This window comes from Nanorana parkeri, unplaced genomic scaffold, assembly GCF_000935625.1.
Source record: "Nanorana parkeri isolate BGI_ZX_2015 unplaced genomic scaffold, ASM93562v1 scaffold737, whole genome shotgun sequence".
Taxonomy (NCBI): domain Eukaryota; kingdom Metazoa; phylum Chordata; class Amphibia; order Anura; family Dicroglossidae; genus Nanorana; species Nanorana parkeri.
The window spans coordinates 138,458-161,560 of record NW_017307005.1 but is presented as its reverse complement, the minus strand read 5'-3'; the positions used below and the strand labels follow the sequence as shown (position 1 = coordinate 161,560).

At 39.5% G+C, this 23,103-nt stretch overlaps 1 protein-coding gene across 1 annotated transcript in view; it reads left to right on the top strand.

The window, feature by feature from the left end:
* Positions 1-23,103, top strand: part of KIF16B (kinesin family member 16B) — a 264,485-nt gene that overhangs the window by 162,418 nt on the left and 78,964 nt on the right. The window contains exon 23 of the mRNA XM_018564217.1: positions 4,549-5,079. Coding sequence (XP_018419719.1) covers positions 4,549-5,079 — 531 coding nt within the window. The remainder of the gene's footprint in view (positions 1-4,548; positions 5,080-23,103) is intronic.

Below are 23,103 nucleotides of genomic sequence, written 5' to 3'. Positions count from 1 at the left end.
AAAATGTGGGGTTGTTGTGTAGGGAGAAAACAGAGGCTGACCAGAACTGCAACCACAATTGTGTGTATCATATACCATAATCGGACAGGGTTAGTGTTGTCTGTACCTTAATTAGTAGGTGACAGTTCTCTATTTCTTTTGCCTTTTCCAACTATTTTCCAGACAGTGTTGTGAAATGCTGCACTGCGGTGCTAATGGAGTTGAATTTCCCTTAATAGCAATAATGATTCCAGCAGTGTAGGCAACAGAATGGATCATAGCATTAATCGGTCCGGATAGATCACATTCAGGAAGTTGGGTTTTTAAAAGTGCAGGAAGGTCTTTTTCACCAAGTGACACACATAGCCGTTCATGATCATACTATATGAATATTTTTGTCTTGGGACCTTATCACTATTCACTGTAAGTCACACTACAACAAAAGGGATCTGGCTGAACATGTCACGACCCACCAGTTGAGAATCAAGGGTCTAGAAGATATGTTGTTAGCACACCATTCTGATTCAGAATATCATCTTTATTTGTATTCTTTTAGCATGACATGTGAATGCAACGTTTCAGAGCCTCACCGGACCTGTTTGTCAAGCAAAGTGTTTGTTTTTTTTTGTTCTTTTTTTCTTTTTTAAGAATTCATGGCTTACCTAAAAATCAACTTTCAGGCATTTTTTTTTCCAACCCAGAAATTTCAGAAACATGTAGTAATGGACAGGATCCCGTTTGCACAAAACTACAATAGAGCATCCAACCAGACTTGCAGGCCATCAATCGTAATATCAACATCCTGCAGGCAGATAATGAATTAGTGCCCGTTGTTAACAAACGCAGAGGTATACAAACGCAGTAAATCTCTACGCAATTATTTAGTACGGACAGACCCAAGATCTAAATATGAGAAAACACCCATAAAAATATCAGAGCAGGGTGTTACAAATCATTAATTTGCGGTGACTTTTTTTTACACCTGCACAATGGCATACAAATTTGTGGATATCTGAATTGTAACACAGAGCATAGTGTATATTTTGAAGTGTCCCTGTACTCTGGTGTACGTATGCAAAACAAAAGGCCCATTTAAGAGACGTTTCCAAAAACACAGGAGTGACATTAGGATGGCGATCATCACCAAAGCACAGAAAGGAGAAAGTATAGATCTAATCAAGCCTGTGACAGTCCATTTTATTGAAAACAAACATCAGACTCATGAATTGAGAGGTATGGTAATAGAACAGGTACAGATGGCAGCAAGGGGAAGTGATAGGAATGGGCAACGTCTACGTGAAGAAGCAGATTGGATCTATAAACTTGACACTGTGATCCCTAAATGTTTAAATACCAACCTACCACTAACATGTTTCATAAGTGCAAGATAATCAGATCTTTAATGTGGTCATGTATATACACACAAACACCATGCGTCCTACAGCAGCTATGCTGATGATTCTGGCCAGCGAGCCTTTAGTGATGGTTACGCTTGGGACCATTATTAGAGTTTTCTGCACATTAGCACTTTACACATGCACATAAGCCTGAATAATGTCATCTGTCCAACCAAGAATGTCTGCAACACAATATGCAATGCAAGGCAAGCAGTCATGTGTTTAAGATCACCCTATTCCGTAACTATTACTGGGGGTCAGAATTTACCTAATTTAATTTATTTCACTGTGAGGCATGGTGGCCATTCCATTTATCCTTGTGGATGCAACCCCTGACCTCTCCCTATATCTTGACTTTTCAGACAAACAAGCAATTATCCAGTTCATCACTAGAGGCCAGTAAACTCATATAGTGTACTCTACACACAATATCTAATAACAGTGGCAGGCTATGTGAGCTCAGCTCAGGGCTGTAAACTGTGGTCATGCTCAGTCTAGCCAGCTGAGTCTCTGGATGTGGGGATGAGACTCTACCTCCCAGCTCCAGGGCAGAAACTGATTGGTTAACTGGACACACACCTTCCTCCTGATAATCAGGCAATATGCAAATAACAATACAATGCATACTACATGACTTTCCCAATGTTATGACAGAGTTTGTTTACTTGTTTTGAGTTTCAGTAATTCTGGTGGGAATATGATGTCATTATGACATCAATGGGTGGTGAAAGCTCTAAATGCACTGGGTATTTAAGGATGTACAGCACTTTTGATCATTGACACTTTGCCTGGTGAAGGGGTCATGTGAGGCTCCTGAAACATTGCTTTCAAATGTCATGCTAAAGGAATAAGAATAAAGATGATATTCTGAAACAAAAAAGGACACTTATAATATCACCTAAGGTAAAAATGGTGCTAAATTGCAGGCACTTTATGGTATCTGGAAATTCTTGTGGTAGTCTTTAAATTCATCTTCGGCCTATAAAGCCTCTTTATTTCTAGGGCCAGGTTATAAATAGGGCCTCTACTTGTCTCCAAGTAAGTATTAAGACGCTCTCACTCCTAGCACTTAGCCACTCTCACAGCCTTTCAAGAGATGTCAACTCTTCAGTGGGCAGTAGAGCCTCTGGGTGTTGAGTGACTGAGCGTAGCTTGGCACTGAAGGAGGCTGGGCTGGGTTAAAAAATAAAGGCCTGATGTATAGCCCTGACCTGGAATCCAATGGGACTCTGTAGGAATTAATCTAAAAACGAACACATTCTTGGCAGCAGTATTGTTACCTTGGGCACTTTGTAGGCCATGTCAGCTTACCCTAAATGACTCCTGAGGATAATATTTACATTTTAACTGGAAATAATGCTTGCATTTCAGAAGGTTTAAACATTTACTGTTCTCTTCTTTTTAGGCTAGTAGCTAGTAGATCCTTGCTTAGTAGCCAGTAGTTAACTTATAACATGTTTTTTTTAAATTTGGTCTCCATGACACCAACATATTTCAAAAGATCATGGAAATATATTTTAGCTATTCGGTCTCTTTTAAACTGTTTGCTAGGTTTAGTAAAATATATATGTGTAAAACTCAAAGGAAATGGGAGTTGAAGAATAACCGCATAACCTTTTTACTAAAACAATACCTTAAATGAATAAAGTGATGGAAAATGTCTAATTTCTTAATCAGCACCAATCATACAATAAATGATCTTTTCTGTGGAAATGATGTGCGTGCACAAAGGAAATGTTGGATTCTTTCCTGTCTTTAACATTTTATACAGAAAATACAAGAACCTCAGGCAGACCCTGGAAAGGTATCTTTTCCTGAGATTGAAACCTTGTCGCTGCCTACAAGACAAGCCAGGATGGCAGTGGTTGAAAGGCAAAATCTAAATCCTGTGACTACTAATTTATATTCTTGCTCCACAAGAAAATGTTCTGACTATGAAGAGAAACATTTGAAGGAAGAGAATGAGAAAAGGAAAAATAGATCATCCATTAGTGAATATTTTGACTTTCTGTCTGACACAGAACGTGAACCAAGTCACCTTCTCAGTAGAGAGCTCTGTAACAGCAAATGCTCTCATCAAAATATTTCATCTGCTGCTCAGAAAATTCCTGCCAAGACCAAAGGAAAGCATTTAGAAAGTGTATCTGGTGACCGCGATTTCTTTCAAATGGAATCTGACCGCACTGTCTTCCAGCAGATGTCCTCCTCCGAGATGAAGACGCTTGATAATGAGCAACCCGAGTGCAATGATATATTTCATTGTAATCTCTCTGAGACCAATATGCTTCCTGAAAATGAGGTAAAGGAGAACAAGCTTTGCTGCCCAACTCACCAGGGTATCCTCCAGCAGCCTCATGCTTACCAGCGTGACTCTGATAACAGCGATAACTCCTTGTGCCAAGATGTAGCACATGAAAAATACAACCTGCAAAGTCTTTTTAGCAAGTTTTCTTATCTTTATAAAGAGAGAAATCTGCCAACCATTCAGAATGTTATTAAACAAGCTAAAGAGTTGTACAGCATACACGCTGATAGCACGCAAAAGATTCCAGGTCTTTCGTTTATTAAAGATTTGCCATTTGGAAAGTATTTTCCATTCATAGAGTCAAGCAAGGTAAATAAAGGTTTTGATACTTCTGATCCACATGACAACAAGGTGAAACTTTACAGCATTGGTCAATCAGTCGAGGATACAAATGCTGAACAGCTGGTGCTGTTTGAATTGTCTCTGAGGAAGGGATGGGAAGATTGTGATGGCCAAAAGAGTAAAGCTGTCACAGGAGAGAGTGGTAGTTTGGTCTCACTTGCATTCCTGAAGTTTCCTAATAAGTATTTCGAACTGATGAGCTACTCTGCTGATGAACTTTTGGATTACTTTATCTGCGCATTGCCAAACTTTCATGCTGACAGGAACCAGTTTAAAGGTTTATATTGGCATTCTCTTGGCAGCAAGAATCTCCATGAACCCCAGCCAGCGTGTTTGCTTATGTTCACATCAGATATTTTCTTTATTTTATTTATGGGCCATGCTCCAAAACTTTTTTGTTCTCTTCCTCTGACTTCTTTGCAAGAACTTCGCATTTGTTTTGGCGGACAAAGTGTTCACCTCCTGGGGACATTTGAGTCCTCGCCTCTAGCTGTATTTACATTTGACAATATCTGTACCCTGCAGCTATGTCGAGACTTAGCAAAAATGCTGATGCCTGAATTGAACTACACCAGATTCATCAGTCATCCATTGCTGAGTATGGATCTGATGGAACTGTCAACTGACTGGGATGCCAATGTGTCTGACGTTATCTGCTCTAATGGCTTTAAACTGACTTGTAATTTCAAAAATGCATTAGCAGACATGGTCTATCTACTTCATGAGAACACCAACGGCATAAAGCCGCCATTAGGAGATTTGCGCTTGTTGATGTACACAGCAGTGAAAGTTGAAACGGTGAATGCACAGAGTGTATATACATGGCTAGCGCTTACAAACACATCTGTTGCACTTGTACATGATGAAGCATTGCCTCCAGGCTTGTGGGTCACCTATTCTTCATCATCAACTTTTAAACAAATAAATCTGCACAGCCTGAGTGATGTCAGATGCATTATTTTAACAGACAGGGACAATGTAACCAAAATGACTCTCGTTTTCTCAAGCTGTGACAGTGATCCTTCCTTCGCTGTCGAAGATGATGATTTAATTTCAGTTATTTCTGAGATGCACACAGAGCACAGGTTATCATCAGTGACCGATGCATGGAGACTTACTTTCAGCTCCCATCAACATGCACTTTTTCTTATTAAGCATCTTACATATTAGTTGAAATAAATATGCAAATATATGCAACATCTATTTCAAGTATAATCAGTTCACGATCAGGGCTATGTTGTGTCTTCACAGTCAAAGAGATTGTTGGAATCTGGACACTATGGCTTTAGATGATTAAAAGGGCTACATTGTTTGATTTCTGGGGTTATTCTTGCCATACAGTATGTTGTGGGTTCCCTGCTCACCAAGTTGATCACAAATGGTAGAGTATGCATATTCATTGCTATTGGAGTAGGCAGCCCATTCATAAAGCTTTGACACTGACCTATCTTGAGGTAAACAATGAGTGGACACGATTTCCTAACCTGCCCAATGGTAGCTGCCATTCTAGATTTGTCAGCTGAGTTTGTCTTGTGGATTCCCATAGACATAAGATTGTTGACTTATTTTACAGCTCAGTGATTTAAGTAACCTAGAAATGAAATAAACAATCAGTGCATATGTTAATAATTCCTTTGAACTCCGTGAGATACAGAAAAAAAGTATATGCTTGATTTGCATCGCTTCATAATTTATGCGTTCAATTTCCTTTATGTGTATTTGAATGTAATCCGTTAGTAACTTTGTTTTTTCACGGTAGCTTGACACTTCTGAATTTGACATTGCAATGAATAAAATATTGATTGGAAAAGTAATAATGTTTTCTATATTTTATTGTATTTCCCTGTTTATTTACTGCTGTCTCCAAAATTACTAGCATTTTATAGACATTTATTCAGACAATTGATTTGTAATAAGTCTACAGCACAGGATTATGAAATTAAGTTTCTTATTACCTGGCAATGGCATTATGTGCCACAATTTTCCTGTAAACCACTCATCCTTGTCTAAAATAAAGTGGTTCTATAGACATCTATATAAAAAAAAATATTTTTAATTTTGGGGGGGAATTTGGTTACCTGACAGCAACTATATTCTGGAAATGTGTGTCTGTGTGTATTAACTAAAAACAGATTTTGCTCTCTTGTTCAATAAAAGCAAACCTATAACTTAATTTTAGGCCAGATTCATATATCCCATGCACATTAACTTCGGTAACACAAACCAATTATTTTGGAAGGGCTGCCACCCTACGACAGTAGACCAATAAACTGCTTTGTGCCTTTTTTTGAGCACAACACACTGCACAGATTCCACACCTGTGCATAGTGGGTAATGAAAACCACGATATGTGATGTATTGGAGTGCCATTCATAAACCACAGTTTGCGCTATGCCATGCATTACAACAATGCAGATGTGTAAATCTGGCTTAAACATGTTGCTGTGAAGGAGAATTGTATAACTTCCAGCTCTGAGATTGTAATAATTGCAATAATATCCCCCAATATTGCTGTTGTCGCAATAACTCCCAGCATCGCAGAAATAACCCCATACTGGTGGTCAGTGGCAATGCTGTGAAACCACATTAACCCCCTCCCCGCATTGGTGGTCAATGGCAGTTCTGTTAACCCAGACTCAGTACCCAGAGAACGCAGAGTGTCCCAGCACCAGCAAGTGCCCATTACACAGCACTAAGAGCCTGTGGGCTGTGTGCCTGGCACCACTGGTAATTGGGAAATCATTAGATCTATATGCCTTTAGAAAACCATTTTAAACGCATCTAAATACATCTAATGTGAATGTAGCCTTAGAAGCATTTTTTGACTTGCTCCCCCAAACACAAAATCATGAGTTTGTATTTTAGCCAAAATATATGATGACCACTCTTGGCAAGGGTCGTCATTTCGTAGTTCTACACTAACGCTTTTCAGAGTACAAAAAACAAACCCCTTTTATGTGTAACATGAGCACAGTCCCAGACCACTCCCAAGTAACCCTTTAATTCATAACTAAAGTTCCTATTAACAGTCAAAGGATTACCTAGGTGTGCTTCTTTTGAAGACAGTTCGTGAGTAAAGTAAAACCGAAGTTGCATATACCTATCCGAAACACTGGTGACACTACAGAGCAAACAAAATCCAGGTGCCTGCTCATTAAGACACCACTAATCCAGGATATTCTAGTATAGAAATATCAATCTAGTTTCCAAGTTTGAGATTCTGTCCCCTTGCCCTCACCCAAAGTAATCAGATGGCTAATGGCTGCTATCAGCTGACAGTGTAGAGCTGTGCCGCAGCTGAGAAGGAGCCCAACAATATTGCTGGGGTCCACTCTGACTGCCAAGTGATAGCTGGGTCTGGATCGCTGTGTGCGTCTCAGAGCCTGCCATGCCTGCCCCCTCCCTGTCGCTTCAGTGAGAGCTGCAGGAAGTGAGAGGGGAATCCCTTTGGGGTGTAGTGATGGATAATCAATGCTCTCCTCAGGGAGAAGAGACTGACAGCTGACCAATAACAATCTTAGATCTCAGTGTTGGTGCCGGCAAAGGACAGCTGCAGTGTCCCATGCCAGATCTAAGTAAAATCTCCTTTTTAAGTAAGTGCTACCACTGCCTTACTCCCCTACTGTTCAACCCTTCTTACAGCTGGAAGGGTCAGGCCCCTCTGTTTTTGCAGATTTTTGGGAAAATGCAGTACACTCTGCGAGAAATCGTTTTTGGGATGATGATCCTATGCAGCATTGTTAGAGTACTTAGCTGCAAGAAGCAACTCCGAAATCTTGTGTCCTGGTTAGAACCATATTATTTGCTTAGAGGTTAGTGTCTGAGATATAACAGAATGGAACAATTTGGATTGAGGCCAACTAACCCCCATTTTTGTTTTCGGAATATGGTAGGAATTTGATATACACAAAGGTAAAATTATGCAAATAAAGCCGAACATTAAGCTCCACATTTCTCTTTTTGGGAACTGTACTATGGACTTCAGTGCAGTAAGGTCACAGTTCTCCCTGCCGAGGTAATATGTTGCTTTAATCTTTAGTTCAGCCAGACGCAGGATTTGTGAGGTTAACTTTTTTTCTTTAAAAATAAACCAGTGCCTGTGAGACAGTAAATTTTGTTCGAATTATCAAATACTAAATGTATGACTTGTGGAATAAAGTTTTTTAGAGCTTTTATTTTTAAAACAAAGTTTGGAATGTGTTGGTTCCCTGGAGCTAGGCACTGCAACTCTAAGGTCTCTAAGATATCAAGCTTTTATGTGGAGCTAAGGAGAAAATGAAGAGAGGACCTGGGGTCATGCAGTGCACAGCTAACATATTGCATTCTTGCCAGTGGGCTATAGCTATAGGTTCACTTTAACTGGAGAAATCAAAGTCTAAAACATTAACTACCTCCTGACTCTGACAATCCCTGGAGATTAAAAACAAAAAAACAAATTATATCACTCAAAAACATAGTATTTTCAGACTATAGATCATAGTCTGAAATATTACTTTGAATATCTAGTGCTTTGGATATTACAGTGAACTAATTTAATATAATAATAATAATAATATATGGACTATTATAATTTTTTTAACTTTTATTAAGCATTAGGTCATCTAAAAGTACTGTTCAGGGAAACTTAACATTTTACATTTCCATGAACCTGTCATTATGGGATTCATACTATATACAGTACTCCTGGTGACCACCATGCGGCCCTTTGGCAATTATTGTGCAACCCTTAGAGGGTTTCGGCCAGTGAAGGAAAAGTATTCTTTAGGCTGACTTCTAGATGTTAAATGACCTTGGTTTATTTCCATTTTACTTTTTTCTGTGCTATCCATCTGTTTTTTATCTTTTTATGTTTTTTATTCCTCTAATCATTTATAATGGATTTTGCTGAGAAAAAAATCAATTCCGATTTTAAAGGGGGTGGTAGGGAGCCAAAATGTGTAAGCATCTAATTTTAAAGGGGCTGTAATAACTGTGGTCTCTAGCAGCCTCATGTTGCACATCTCTAGTATGACTCCTGATGCATGTGTCCAGTTTACAGCCACTTTTTTAGCATGCTTGCTGATTCTGGCCATCTCTAAATGATGGCAGCCTTATGTACAAGCCTTGACCAATGTAGCGAAAAGTGCTAAAATGAGCTATTGCAGACAAAATGCTGTCCACTTTTAGTTACAGAACTACTTTTCAGCTGTATGTAACAACAAAGAAAATAGAGGCAGTTTCATGGGTCATGAAACATCCCCTGCACCCCTTAATTTCTTTTGCTGAATTTACAGTTATCAAAATCATGAGGCTTGGTGATGCCCTATCCAATGTTGCTGCCCCAGGAATTGGACCACAAGTGCCATAAAGAACCTGCACAGAGGCTTTTGTATTACTTTATTACTTTCAGGTATACAGGGTGAGGTATCACAGCTGTGACTTGGCACAGCTGTGATACCTCACCCTGTATACCTGAAATGCCAAGTCATATGTGACTTGGCATCAATCTGTAACTGACAAATGGTGCATGCCTTGGTCTTAGTGGCTTTTAGGATGTGAAGGAGGAGCTTTGTAATGTATCAAGTCCATGTAGTACCTTTCTTTTTTATGTAAGGTGAAAAAACACTGTAACAACAATAAAACAAGCCGGAAATTAGCAATATATTGTGTTATTTTTAATTTGCAGAATATTTTTTTTTTATGTGCTGTATACCTACCTATATCTACAGCTCTACTAATGCTATGAGCAGCCCAGTGATAACATTAACACTGCTTTTACAAGGTAATATCTGGTATTAGAAAGGCTTTTGGTTCATGCAAAGTGGATTTATATCCTTTGTGGCTATTGAGTACAATAGTTAAATGAATGTATTTGCACCTGGAGTTCAGCTTTAAAGTAATCTGTGGGCCACAGAATGGAAATGTGACCTTGGTACTCCATGGCATACCCTGTAGCAATAAAGAAAATTAATGAGCACATAGGACACTTCAAAGGCTCATTCTGGCAACGTGAAAATACCTAAATAATATTGTGACGGAAATTATTTTTCTACCATAATTTAAAATGTCATGTTTATCAGAAAGGTAGAGGGCATAAAGCTTTAATTTCAAATACCAGATGCCTTTTTCTCTTTCCTCGAATTGCTGTGTATTTTCAGCAGCTAATGAAAGATCAGGCTTTTTTGCAATAGGCATGCAGATAATTCTTTGGAGAGAGTCCTAATTTTAGTTATAGTCTGATTAATATCTATATCCTGGTTTGGAGATGGAGAGATGATGTGAGTATTTCTGAGTATCTGTAGAAGGTTGGATTGAGCTTGCATTATGTGGTCCCATAATATGCAGCCTATTAGAGGCAAAAATTGTTGGAAATGTGAGCAGAAAATAATATAGTCATTTCCCACAAGCTAATGCATTTACCTATCTGCAGGCTGCAGAAGTGCTATATCATCCTTCATAATTATTCATCACTGAAACACAGCATAGATAGTAAAGTGTCAGTATCTCAGCTGATAGATCCATTGCTGCCTCAATTATTCTCCCTATCTTCAACCGCACACCTGGACTCCAGACACCAAGTGGTCGCTGCGGCAGGCAACTTGTGATATCCATACCGATCCTGTGTGTGTAATTTTGTTTCAGTGTGCCGGGGCTCCAGAGGCCAGTCCTCCTTTGTAACAACCTTCCCTGCCGACACTTGGACCCCTAGCAAGACTCCGAGCAACATGACATGACTCTATGCCCGGAGGAGCTGTCATGTCAAGATTGATGCTACCTTACCCGCATTGCCGTGTAATGGGAAATGTGACCAGAACATATTCATATGTAACGGCTGTAAAATATTAAACACATAAATCTACCCAAGTATTAGTCATTTTCAGAACTGGGCTGTGCTTATTTTAGATTAATTTGAAACGAATGCGGCATCTTTCGAAAATATATTTTTTCTCCCATAATATATAAAGTGTCACTGAGTGAAAAATAATCCCTGTCATACTGTTTTTAAATTATATCACATTTATGGCACTTGAAGTAGAGGCTTCATTTATTTTTCTTTTATGGGGTTTATTAAGGGCTTATTTGACATGGTCTATGGAGGGGGTTATTTAACTGACAGTTTTTAGGCCTATATGTGGCCTCAGCTATCCTGAAGGCATCAGTAAATTCTCAGAAATGACAGGATGTTTAATATGGTTCTGATGGATGGCATATGAAGGGATAAATGTATGAAGCGTGAAAAAAAGGATATCTTCCTTGTATCTAATAGGGAATGTGTGCCTATAAGATAGCACTTCGTGCTGAAATGTAATATTAGATTTAGCGTGGGAGCAGCCACCCTGAATAATGATCTGCAGTGTCCAAATACAGGGCAATGATGAGAGGTCCTAGCTCCATGTAAGTGTATGCTATGGAGTCAGATAGGGTTTCTCTGATTGGAAACAATAGACTTGCTGTTATCTCAAATACATTAAAACACAATGCCCATGGTAAACCATGTAATCTAGGCTGAATAGACTTTAAAGACCATCTCCAAGCAAAATGAACCTGCCCTCCTGGCTAACAACTCCTACCTACCTACCTGTTCTGTCAAATAAAAAAAATAGGGACTTGTAAAGCAGTTTTTGATGCTTAGAGTCTCTCGCCAGTGGATACTTGTAATCCAGGGGTGATACAGCCTGTCCTGACTCAGGGTGATGCCATCAGTCACCCTTCAATGCCACAGTCCAGAAGATACAAGGCTAGTGACCAGTAAACCACATTACATTAGATTAGGTAAGTAAAATAAGCTTTTAGGTTAGTTGTTTTTATATTGCAATTAGTTAAAAAGGGTCGGGGTATGGTTTGTGGAGGTTTAGGTAGGGGTGGGGGATCCCTGACCAGAGTGGGGCTTTAATTCACATAAATTAGCATTTATTTTTATTCATAGAAGGCAATGGATAATTTTCACTTAAAATAATGATGTGATTTGGTAATGCTAAAATGTACCTTAAGGATTTATATGAACTGTGAATTTTAATAATAGGTCCACGTCAAATAATAAAGTAAGCACTGCTTGTATTTAAAATTGTCACATACCATTGTACCATTCTAAGAATATTAGACAAACATCCACCCCTTCTGAAAGGGAAAAAATTACTTTTTTTTTTAATGTTGTCTCCATGCTGCCAACTGTCAGGAACAATTGCAAAATTGTGAATATTCCTGTGTAGCTGATCTTTTATAATACCACATCATATTTTAGTAAAACCATTGGTTGAGTTTGGTATTTTCAACAGTGCTTCACTTTAATACAATATTCATGTAGTAGAACAGAATCCTTATCGGGCAGGGAAGAGTAAATAGTAAAGTGCAAATTGGTGTATACCGCAGCAGCTAATCAGCAATTATCTATCTATAGGTATTATACTTTCATTATACAACCCCAATCCCAAAGAAATTTGGGACACTGTAAAATCTTAATAAAAACAGAATGCAGTGATTTGAAAATTTACCATTTTAAGAAAAAAATTAGGTTATTGTGAAATTGATGGCAGCAACACTTTTCAAAATAGTTGAGACACGGCCATGTTTACCAAGGGGGAGCATCCCCTCCTCTTTTAAGAACGTTTTAACGTTTCAAGAAGTGGCAAATATTTTTAATTGGTGAAAGGTCTGGGCTGCAGGCAGGCTAGTTAAGCACCCAGACTCTTCTAATATGAAGCCTTGCTGTTGTCATAGATGCATATGCGGTTTAGCGTTGTCCTGCTGAAATATGCAAGGCATTCCCTGAAAAAGACATTGTCTGGATAGGAGCATACGCTGCTCTAAAATCTGAATCTTAGCATTGATGGAGCCTTTCTAGATCTGCAAGCTACCCATTCCATAGACACTAATGCACCTCAATACCATCAGAGATGCAGGCTTTTGAAGTGAGTGCTGTTGGTTAACAAACCACAAGGCCCCTCTCCTCTTTAGTCCAGGGAATAAAGCACCCATGGTTGCCAAAAAGAATGTAAAATTTTGATTTGTCTGACTACAGAACAGTTTTAGACTTAGCAACAGACCATTTTAGATGATCTTTGGCCCAGAAAAGATGGCAGCATTTCTAGATCACGTTCCGATATGGCTTCTTCTTTGCATGATAGAGCTTTAATTGGCATTTTTGAATGGCATGGCGAGCTGTGTCCACAGACAGTGATTTTTTAAAGTATTCCTAACCCCATACAGTGATGTCCATCACAGAATAATGCCTGTTTTTAATGCAGTGCGGTCTGAGGACACGAAGATCATGGGCATCCAATATCGCGTTTTGGCCTTGTCCCTTGTGCACAGAGATTTCTCCAGATCCGTGGAATCTTTTGATATGTACTGTAGATGATGATGTATTTAAAGTGTCTGCAATTTTGCGTTGAACATTTATTTTGAAATTGTTCAACAATTTGTAGACGCAGTTTTTCCACAGATTGGTGAACCTCTGCCCATGTTTACGTATGAGACACTCTGACTCTCGAAGATGCTCTCTTTATACGCAATCATGTTAATGACCTGTTACAAAATGTTCTTCCAGCTCTTCCTTGTATGTACTACTTACTTTGCCAGATTTCTGTTGCTCTGTCCCAACTTTTTTGAAAAGTGTTGCTACCATTAATTTCAAAAATACTTTTTTTTTTTAATGGTACATTTTCTCAGTTTAAACATTTGATATGTTTTCTATTGTGAATAAAATATTGTGAGATTTGAAGATCGACACCTTTTAGCACATAGTTTGGAGCCAATGGACCCACCCTCTGTGTGTTCCCGGTTACACTGGCAAGGAAGAAATAATATGCAAACATAAGTAACAAATTGGTAAAACTCACAAGTGCAGATGCAATAATTTGGAGGTTGTGTAATGTAACTTTCTTACACCAAGACAACTGAAGAGGAAAGAGTGATTTGGTACCAATAAATAATTTGTCCCTCCAAAATGAGGGCGTTATGCTTTATTGCTCTTCCAACAATCATATTCATTAAGACTGTATATGTTTTTAGGGTAACTAAACACTGCTTATTTGCTTCTGATCCCATCATGTAGCAGAATGGAAGCACTCACCAACCCTCAACCCCATTATAGGCAGTAGAGAAAGTCTTGTACTTCTTTTGAGTTGCTCAAAGGACATGAATGAAAAACGGGGTCATAATGTCTGAAGTAGATTAGTCTATTGTCCGTTCAGATTTTGGAGGTATTCCTGTATTTTATGTGCATAGTGGGTCACTGCAACCTCCATTACAAGGTCCTTCATGAGAATTGTCCATAAATGTATGTACCGTATTGATTGTTTTATTTACATGTATGGAGGAGCACATACAAGTACCTTTCTACTGGAGAATGTAATGGTAACACTGAAGAGTGCAATACATTTTTTTTTTCTTTGTACAAGGCTTTCTGTTGTTCCCTTGTTGTCACGGTAGATTTATGTGTAGTGTAGAAAGCTATGTAGGTCCCTTGCTCTGCATTACTTATATCCTCACGTGTTCTTGTTTCATGTAGCACTTACATATATACACCATTCTGTTGCTGTCTACCTCTTATTGTTAAACTGATGTGAATATATTTGTGTATGTACAGTATGTATGTATGTATGTATGTATGTATGTATGTACATGAACAGAGTATATAATATTATCCAGGGAAAGGATGTTGTACATCCAAATGGCATATCCACACCTTGATTTATGTTCTGCTGCATTGCAAACAAACAAGTTTTAGGCATTCCCGTCCTTAATCAGGTTCACCAGATCTGTGAACCTAATGAAGGGTGGGGACATCTGAAACTGTACTTGCCTATGTACCTACGTTCCTTTGTTTGCACTGTAGCAGGAAATAAATGAGTATGTGTATTTGCCATCTAGTTGTGCAACATCCTATCTTTGGATACTACAGTATTGTTTTGGAGCCTGTTTGATGCTATGTGCCTACACGTATTCCTTTCCAAGAGCTGCTCACCCCTATTCTTTATCTATCTATCTATCTATCTATCTATCTATCTATCTATCTATCTATCTATCTATCTATCTTGTGCAGAGTAGATAATGCAATACATTTGCATACATAATGGTTCCCTCATATTTCCTAATGATATTGTGACACCAGCCCCTACCATTCCCAGCATGACTACTGCAAGCTTAGCTTGGATTGTCAGCCTAGCTGCCCTTCTCTTCATGGGCCCACATATATTCCTGATAAGCATTTTCTAGATGGCATACTATAAACCCTTTGGTGGATTCTGCTTAGGAATGTATTTTAAAAAAAACTCAGAATGATGGCACAAGTAACTTGGCTGAAATACCAAGGTCAGCTTTGGCGGCTTTGGTTGCTGTAGTTGCTAGAAGATCTTCTCACTGGCAAATTTAATCCTGCCCACGCCAATCAAACCAGATAAGTTTTTTTGGACTTCTATTTTATCACTTGCATATATCTCCTTGCAAACTGGAAGCCCCCAAAGACTGCCCTTGTTGCACAACCTGCACAATTCTCCAAACATTAATTTCAGTTCTATTATTATTATCTAGCAATTATCTATTATTGCTAGATACTGGCAATTAATGTATCTGTGATTGTGGCAGAAATCCCTGACTGATGTCCCTCTGTAGAGCTAGCCATTGACCAGGTTGTATGTATAAGGGAAGGCACACATGGGCAACTTTTGCTAAAGTGATCATTGCACTTGTTCTCATGATTGATTGTTAGCAATCCCTACACACATGGAACAATGTAGTGAATGTAGTGCAGCATGTGCTAGTGATTAATCACTAATGATGGCAGAAATTTGTACAGTTGATCACTACATGTCTAGCAATTAACCGCAAGCAGTCGAGGGTGATTTTAGCATGTGTGCTCCCAGCCTTAAGGTGGCCATACACTGTACAACCATCGCAAGACCTTAGTCTTGCGATGGTTCTAAAGTGATTAAAAAAACGTACGATCTTCCCATCTTGGACAGGCAGATCGCACTCTCGATCATCGCAAGCCCGCCCCCCTGAGGGGCGGGCTTCCGATGACCGCAATGCTGAACGGGCACCGGCCTGTTCGGCATTTGTCTCCCGAGCACTGTTCAAACCAGCCGAAAATCGTACGATTCTCGGCTGGTTTTCTAACATGCTCCTTAGATAAAAGACGTGCGACCGTACAGTAGAAATGGTCGCACGTCTTCGTTCACACTGTTCGATACTCGTACGATCGCGGGATTTCCCGCAATTCTCGTACGAGAATCGAGCAGTGTATGGGCACCTTTAGACTGCTCACTATTATTTACCCCACAGTAAGGCTGATGCTTGGATTATCTAGCTGCTCTCCCCACCACCACTGTCGACATTTATATGCATTCTGCATAAGCAAGGTAATTGAGTCCTCATTTAATCAAATCTTCAATCAATCATCAATCAAAATTCACTTGCATCTTTCATTTAAAGTCTGCAGTTAGCTTTTATTAATGTAATACGACACCAGCAAAGACAGTAAGAAAATCTACAGAAGTCTTGAACACAGCAAATTTAGAGAAAAACTGCAGATGTCTATAAAAATGACTTTCCGGCAAGACTGAACCTTCATGGATAGAGACAGATATTTTTTAAGCATCTGTTAAGTCGAGTGACATGAAAGCAATACGCTTGTGATGTATCATGGGGAAAAGTTAAGGCCATAGCAAAGATCAATCAGTTTGATTTAATGGCAATGTAGGAGATGTCAGAATGCATAAAATATAGTGGTGCAGCAATGCTGACATCTAAAACACTGAAGCATGAGTAATCTAGTTTTGGGTAGGTAAGAGTTAATTCAATAAAAAAAGTAGAAGAAAATGTAAGAGAAGGTTAAAGTAACAGGCACTTGGCAATCTTCTGTGTTCAGATCTCCACCAAAGATTAATGTTGACAATTAAAGGGTCAGTCCACCTAACTGGTATTTGGATAGAATGGTGATGAGATTAAACCAGTGCTTATTTCCTGGGTCACTCAGGAATTAATTTACATGATTAAAGGAGAACTATGGGGTCAGTGCTTTTCCCCATAGTTCTCCTAAGGGTCACTAGCGTCCTCCCGTGACCCAAAGCTCAGTATACCGCGAGCTGCAGCTCGCGGTATACTGAGACCGCTGCAGCCGGGACGGATCCCGACATTACTGTTGAGATCCACCCAGCTGCGTGATTGCCAGCTGTACCCGCCCCGTCCGCTGGAGGATCTGACGGGGGAGGGGGGAATCCCTGCAGGGAGCTGTGAGTGACAGTCACGGCTCTCTGCAGGAACAGGATCGAGAAGTGAGCGAGCGACGATATGTGTTCGCTCACTTCCCGATCTATTGAGCCGACGTGTGACAGTTTCATTGTCGCACATCGGCTCGAACTATGAGGCTCAGTGATTTTCACTCACCTCATAGTTCTCCTTTAAGGGTTTTCTTGTTGGATTTTTCTTTTATAACTAGGATAATGCAGCAGGCTCAGAAACAATCGGTAGAAATATAATAGAATAAATCAGTATTGAATTACACATGAATATCACCACAGGAGAAGTTGTAAATAATATTCTATTGAACTGCATGAATCTTTTAAACCAACAAGAATTTAAAATAAATATTTTTCATATTATATGCATCTGAGTCCTTTCTAAACACACTCCATCACAATAGAAATATTGTAAACAATTGCTAAACTCATTTAATTAGGAGGGGTGGGGTCTGGGAAGTACCATTACTGGATTGACAAATCAGTATTTGATAGGGATAGGCAAATACAGAATAAACCTATCTGTCTATGGTGGTATGTGGTGGCCAGATTTGAATCTGCCATTTTATTCTTTCTCCAGTGTGGCAGCCACACACACTCATGTTATTGTTCCCTGCAGACAGCATGTATACCTTCTTACCTTGATGTACAGTAAACAATTTGCTAAATATTTCCAGCCTTGCTGCTAGTCTGATGGTATGCTGCTGAGGATATCGGCCGTAAACTTATCTGACAGCCCAACAAAAATGCCCAAACCTGTCCTGAACCTTTAATACAAGACAAAGTATTGCAAGGGAACTGTGGGTTTTTCTAAAGATAGTTGCACTTCTCTTTTCAGGCACAGCAGATTCTCACTGAAATTTGGGTGAGCCTTACAGATGGAGAAACCATTGCTCTGACTCATTAATTTTTGTGTGTGCATTTCAGAATGAGCTATGCTATTTAGCTCTGTATACAGGTTTTCCACATCAAAGGAGCAAAGGAGTTGCTGAAACCATGTGAAAGGGAGCCTTAAAGTAGTATTTCAAACTTTTTTCAATAATTAATCCAGATCAAACAAATATTGTGCAGCAAAGCCTTGCTTTACTTTTTTTGCCCAACTACTTACAATCATCATGTTTCTGAACAGCTGCTTCCAAGTCTCTCAGCTCAGCTTCCCTGAACTTCCTTTTAGAATGTAGCTATCTCAGGGCTAAAATGCCTCAGATGATCCTCCTGCCGAGTCTTGGTCCTCATTAACTCAGGGGCTGCTTCTCACAGAGATCAGGGATTCCCTTTAGTACATGCAAAGAAACAGAAAACAGAGTGCCGCCTCCATGTGTAAAATCATTTATTGGATGTACAAGAACAGATAAAATTATACTCACAAATGTAGAGGAGCAAACGCTCCAGCCACTGTGTGCCTTGGTGTCAGGAATGTGGCTGGCAGTGGTTGCATCTGTAGTCAGGGTGAATTCCCTTCTGTGGTTTCGATGTGACCAGTTGAAAGTATGACGATCATGCTTTTGCTCCTCTACATTTGTACATATAATGTAATCTGTTCTTGTGCATCCAATACATTATTTTACACATGGAGGTGGCGCTCTGTTTTTTGCTTCTTTGCATCCCTGAACTTCCTCTCCAACACAAGATCACAAAGGACTCAAGCAACTGTTCATCTACTATCTTGGAGAAGGGAAGCAGGAGGAGATTTGCTGTGTCTGTGTTTTTGTGGAGACCCACACAGCTTACTAGCACACACAAGGGTGATTGCATAACACTCTGCTTGAGAACAGGAACAGGACAGCTCTACAAGAACGGGAAGTCAGGACCAGTGCTCAGGGGAACAGCTGATTCTGCAGGAAACTAAAACTTTTAAACATCAAGGCGAAGCATCTATTATAAGTGATGTAATCAGCATTTAGCATAACTTAATACCTTTTTGACTTTAATATAAATTTAAGATCCACCTGTCGGTTGGCTAGAATGTATAATATTCATTTAAGTATTTATGTAAATTATTTACTAAACCACTTTATATTCCCTTTATTCCCAAAATAAATATATTTATTTACATGGCTAGAAGTAAATTTGACTAAAGACAGCAGAGATGTAGGCTTTAATTAATTAGTGCACTAGGCCACTCTATATTTTATCTGTAATCTGGTGATACAGGAATGCACCTGTTGATGATGTTGGAACTCCAACTTTTGCTTCCTCTCACAAACGAAAAGCATAATTGTAAGAAAAAGCCAGTAGTATAAAGCTTCTATGATAAATCTGATTCAAACCTGCCTTGGAAGTCTGAAAGTTATGAATGATTCAAAATAGAGAGTGAGGAATTAACACAGCACATGCTTGGAGGTACATCCGCAGGGACACTCTATGGAAGAGTGTGTGCATACCCTGGTGGCAATTACACAGAGCTCCTGCTAAGGTAAACTTTTTAGACGTTCGCACATTTGCTTTGTTAACTGGCAAGAGTTTGGAGCTTGCTTATTGCTTTCATTTGTTACTTGAGATTGTTCTCAAAAATTAAGATTTGCACTTCAGCAATTTACTTGTACCTAAGCAGGAGCCGGAAAATGTACATTTTTTTTCTATATTCCATCTAAAAAATAGCAGTGGATTTCTTGGTATGTGAGGGTGCCTAGTCACTCCTGACCTTAACCCTTTTGCTACCAGCAATGTAAGGCATACGTTGCTGGCAGCAGGCCCCCCTAAATAGACTCCCAGTGGCTTTACACTGGAAGTGATTCTGGCGGCTGGGCTGCTGCCAGATCGCTTCCAGGTGTAGTGTATTTATTCTGCCCGACAGCCCCTTCCTTGCTTCCAGGGCTCTGCTGTCCCTTCTGCAGGCCCAGTACCGGCATCACGGGTGTCAGTGGGTAGAGGAAAGTGAGATCAGTGAACATCCATTCGCCAGTCACCTCCCTGCTGAATGCAGTATGAAGTGATGCTGATTGCCTTTTTTCTGGTTCCTCAGCTGTCATTCCCTGGCTAGAGCAGTCGGGGAAGAAGCTATTCGAGTGTAATCTGCACTTAAATAGCTTCTATGCAGTGAAAATATGACACTAGGGGTCTAATAGACCCATAAAGTCACTTTTTAAGAGTACCTGTCACCTAATATGCTATCACATCGGCGGCTTGTGAGCCACCTATGTGATCGCAATGAAGTAAAGTTTTTTTTAAAAAGTGTAAAAATAGAGTAAAATAAATGTTTAAAAAAAGTTACATTCCCTGCCCCTGCGAACATGCACATAGTAACATAAACATGCATTGGGTGCTCCTATGTACAAAAACATTGATTGCGCTGCACATGTTGGGTATTGCCTCATGCGCCAGAGTGAGCACAATAATTCTAGGGCCCATGTTCATGGTTGACTCTAAACCGATGACCTGTATGGGCTTTTAAAGCATCCTCTATGGACAATTTGGGTTACCTAATTTTGCCAACGTTTCATGGCATTTATGCAGCATAAGTTCAAATAAGTATTATTTTGTGTTTTTGGGGCGCTAAAAATAACTCAAGTGTAATTTTTCCTGAAATGTTTGGGTTTGAAAAAAGGTTTAGCTAAAATCGTGCAATTTCAAAACTTCCACCATTTTATTCTACAGGGTCTGTGTCTGTGTTTTTGGGAAACTTATAACCCTCTGGGGGGGTTTAAGTAATTTTAAGCCCTAAATGTGGATTATAACGTGTGCAAAAAACGGGGGGGAAAACCCCTGGGCAGGGAAAGGGGTTAAAGCCTTCTTGCTGTATATCTGCAGTGTAAGATCTAAGGCGGTGCTACCTCTGACTGCTAGTCTCCAGTAGTGATGTCCATGGGCTTGGTGCAAACCCAGTTCACCTAAGCCTGTGCAAAACTGTGAATGACTCGCACCTCTTCTGGCCCAATCAGTTGCAGCTGCGGCATTCCCCCCAAACAACTGATTGGGCCAGGAGGGGGGTGTTTCAGTCACAGATTTGTACTGATTTGGGCGAACTCCAGCAAACTAGATTTGCACCAAGCCCACAGACATCACTAGTCTGAGTTTGGATTGAGATTTGATGATGTCACTACTGTGCTGCTTTTTATTCTGCCATGCATGAGCAAGCAAAACCCTGCCTCTATGAGCACCTCTATACAGAGACACCGTGCAGAACAAGGCATTGTATGTTAGTAATGGGGAAATGATCAGCAGCAAGGAGACCGCATGTAGTACTGGGGAATAGTCATTTGCCCTCTGCCTGAATTTTATAGGGCACAGTTTCCAGAGTCCAGTTCCTTTTTTAAGGGAATAGCAGATTTTGCATACAATCCTTTTTAGTGCACCTGTCCTAAGAGAAGTATGAGGGCTTTCATTGCAGATCTCCTTTAAAAATTCCAGTTACTTGGCTGTGCCTGATCTACTTTTAGTCTCAGACCCAGAACAAACATATTGCAAATAAGTATCCAAAAAGTTTTATTTCCTTCTCAATGCTTGGTCCAATTTAGTAACTCACAAAGCAATAAAGCCAAAGCATCACCATGAAAGTCCCAGAACTAACATATTCTAAAGGAGAGGTCAGCAATGTCACTCTACATGTGTTGTCATTTTCTTTTCTTTGATTGTAGTTTCCATTCCCCTGGTATATTCTATTACAGATATTAGAGTTAATTAAACACAATGACATAATCATTGCCTACACTAAAGACACCAGTTTTATTTCCTCCTTGCTTCTGGCTGTGCAGTTGTCTTTTACTCAGCAGAAAAACTAATCTTCTTACTGCAGGTAATAACTGTAAAGTCTCTCCTCGACAGACCGAGCCACACAAGTCTAACAGCAGCCAGTTTATACAAGCACATCGCATATTGCAGTATATGTTTCCTGAGAGGTCTGGATTGTAGATTGGCTTGGATTTGGGGGGAAGGGGAGCTTCGTTTATGGGATGCCTTTTTTTATTGCAAAGCAGATATTTGTGGTTTTCCTCTTATTTATGGTGATGATTTCTTAGGACCACAGGTATTTTTGTCTTGCTTTTTTTTTTAACTGTAGAACAGCAGGCCTTTACAAGTTGATGGTTATATTTTATTAAAAATGCATACAGTGTAACAGTGGCCTTTGTCCTGAGTGTAAGTACATGTTAAGTCATGCAGTAAAATAATGCAAAACATTGGTGTGTTTTTCATAAGTTACAAATACATACATATCATGTTCTATTCATGTGGTTTAAATAAATACCCATACATTGAAATAATTGTAATCACTTCCATGCCATAGACCGAGACTTATTACAGACATTTCAGAGTATAAACAAGTCTCCTACTATTGTTCTTACGATGAATTGCATGCGTGTCAGCTCAACACAATACAGTCAAGGGAGAGCAAGAAAGGGGGTTAAGAATTGTTCATCTAAATCTGCGTTTTTATGAAGATATTTTATCTACTAAAAGGAGATACTTGAGAGGTTCTTCAGAACAGCTTTAAAACTCACTTCAGGGAAACCACTAAATTTGCAATTGAACAACAAATATGAGATTGGTTTCATCTTCCAACTTCCAAGAGATTTGCAACTGTGTTTAGACAGACTGGTGTTCTAGGTACTCCTGCCACACTGCACAGCTAGGTACTGGACTTCACAGTGGACTACTTTGCATCCTACAATGCATCCTAGTTCAAGGTAAAAGCTATGACAGGACAGTGAAGGGGCATCAGTTAACTATTACGATTAGCCTGTGTTCTACTCACCTGGAAGTAGGTTCTCAGTATTCGAAAACAGTAGGTCCCCCTGCATTCCTTATAGCGCTTCCGGTCCAAGTGAAAATAGTGGTGCTCACAGTGACAATCACGGATGGCGCCGTGTACAACAGTTAATGAACGATAGAAATCACCAGCACTCTGTAAATTAAATTCAAAAAA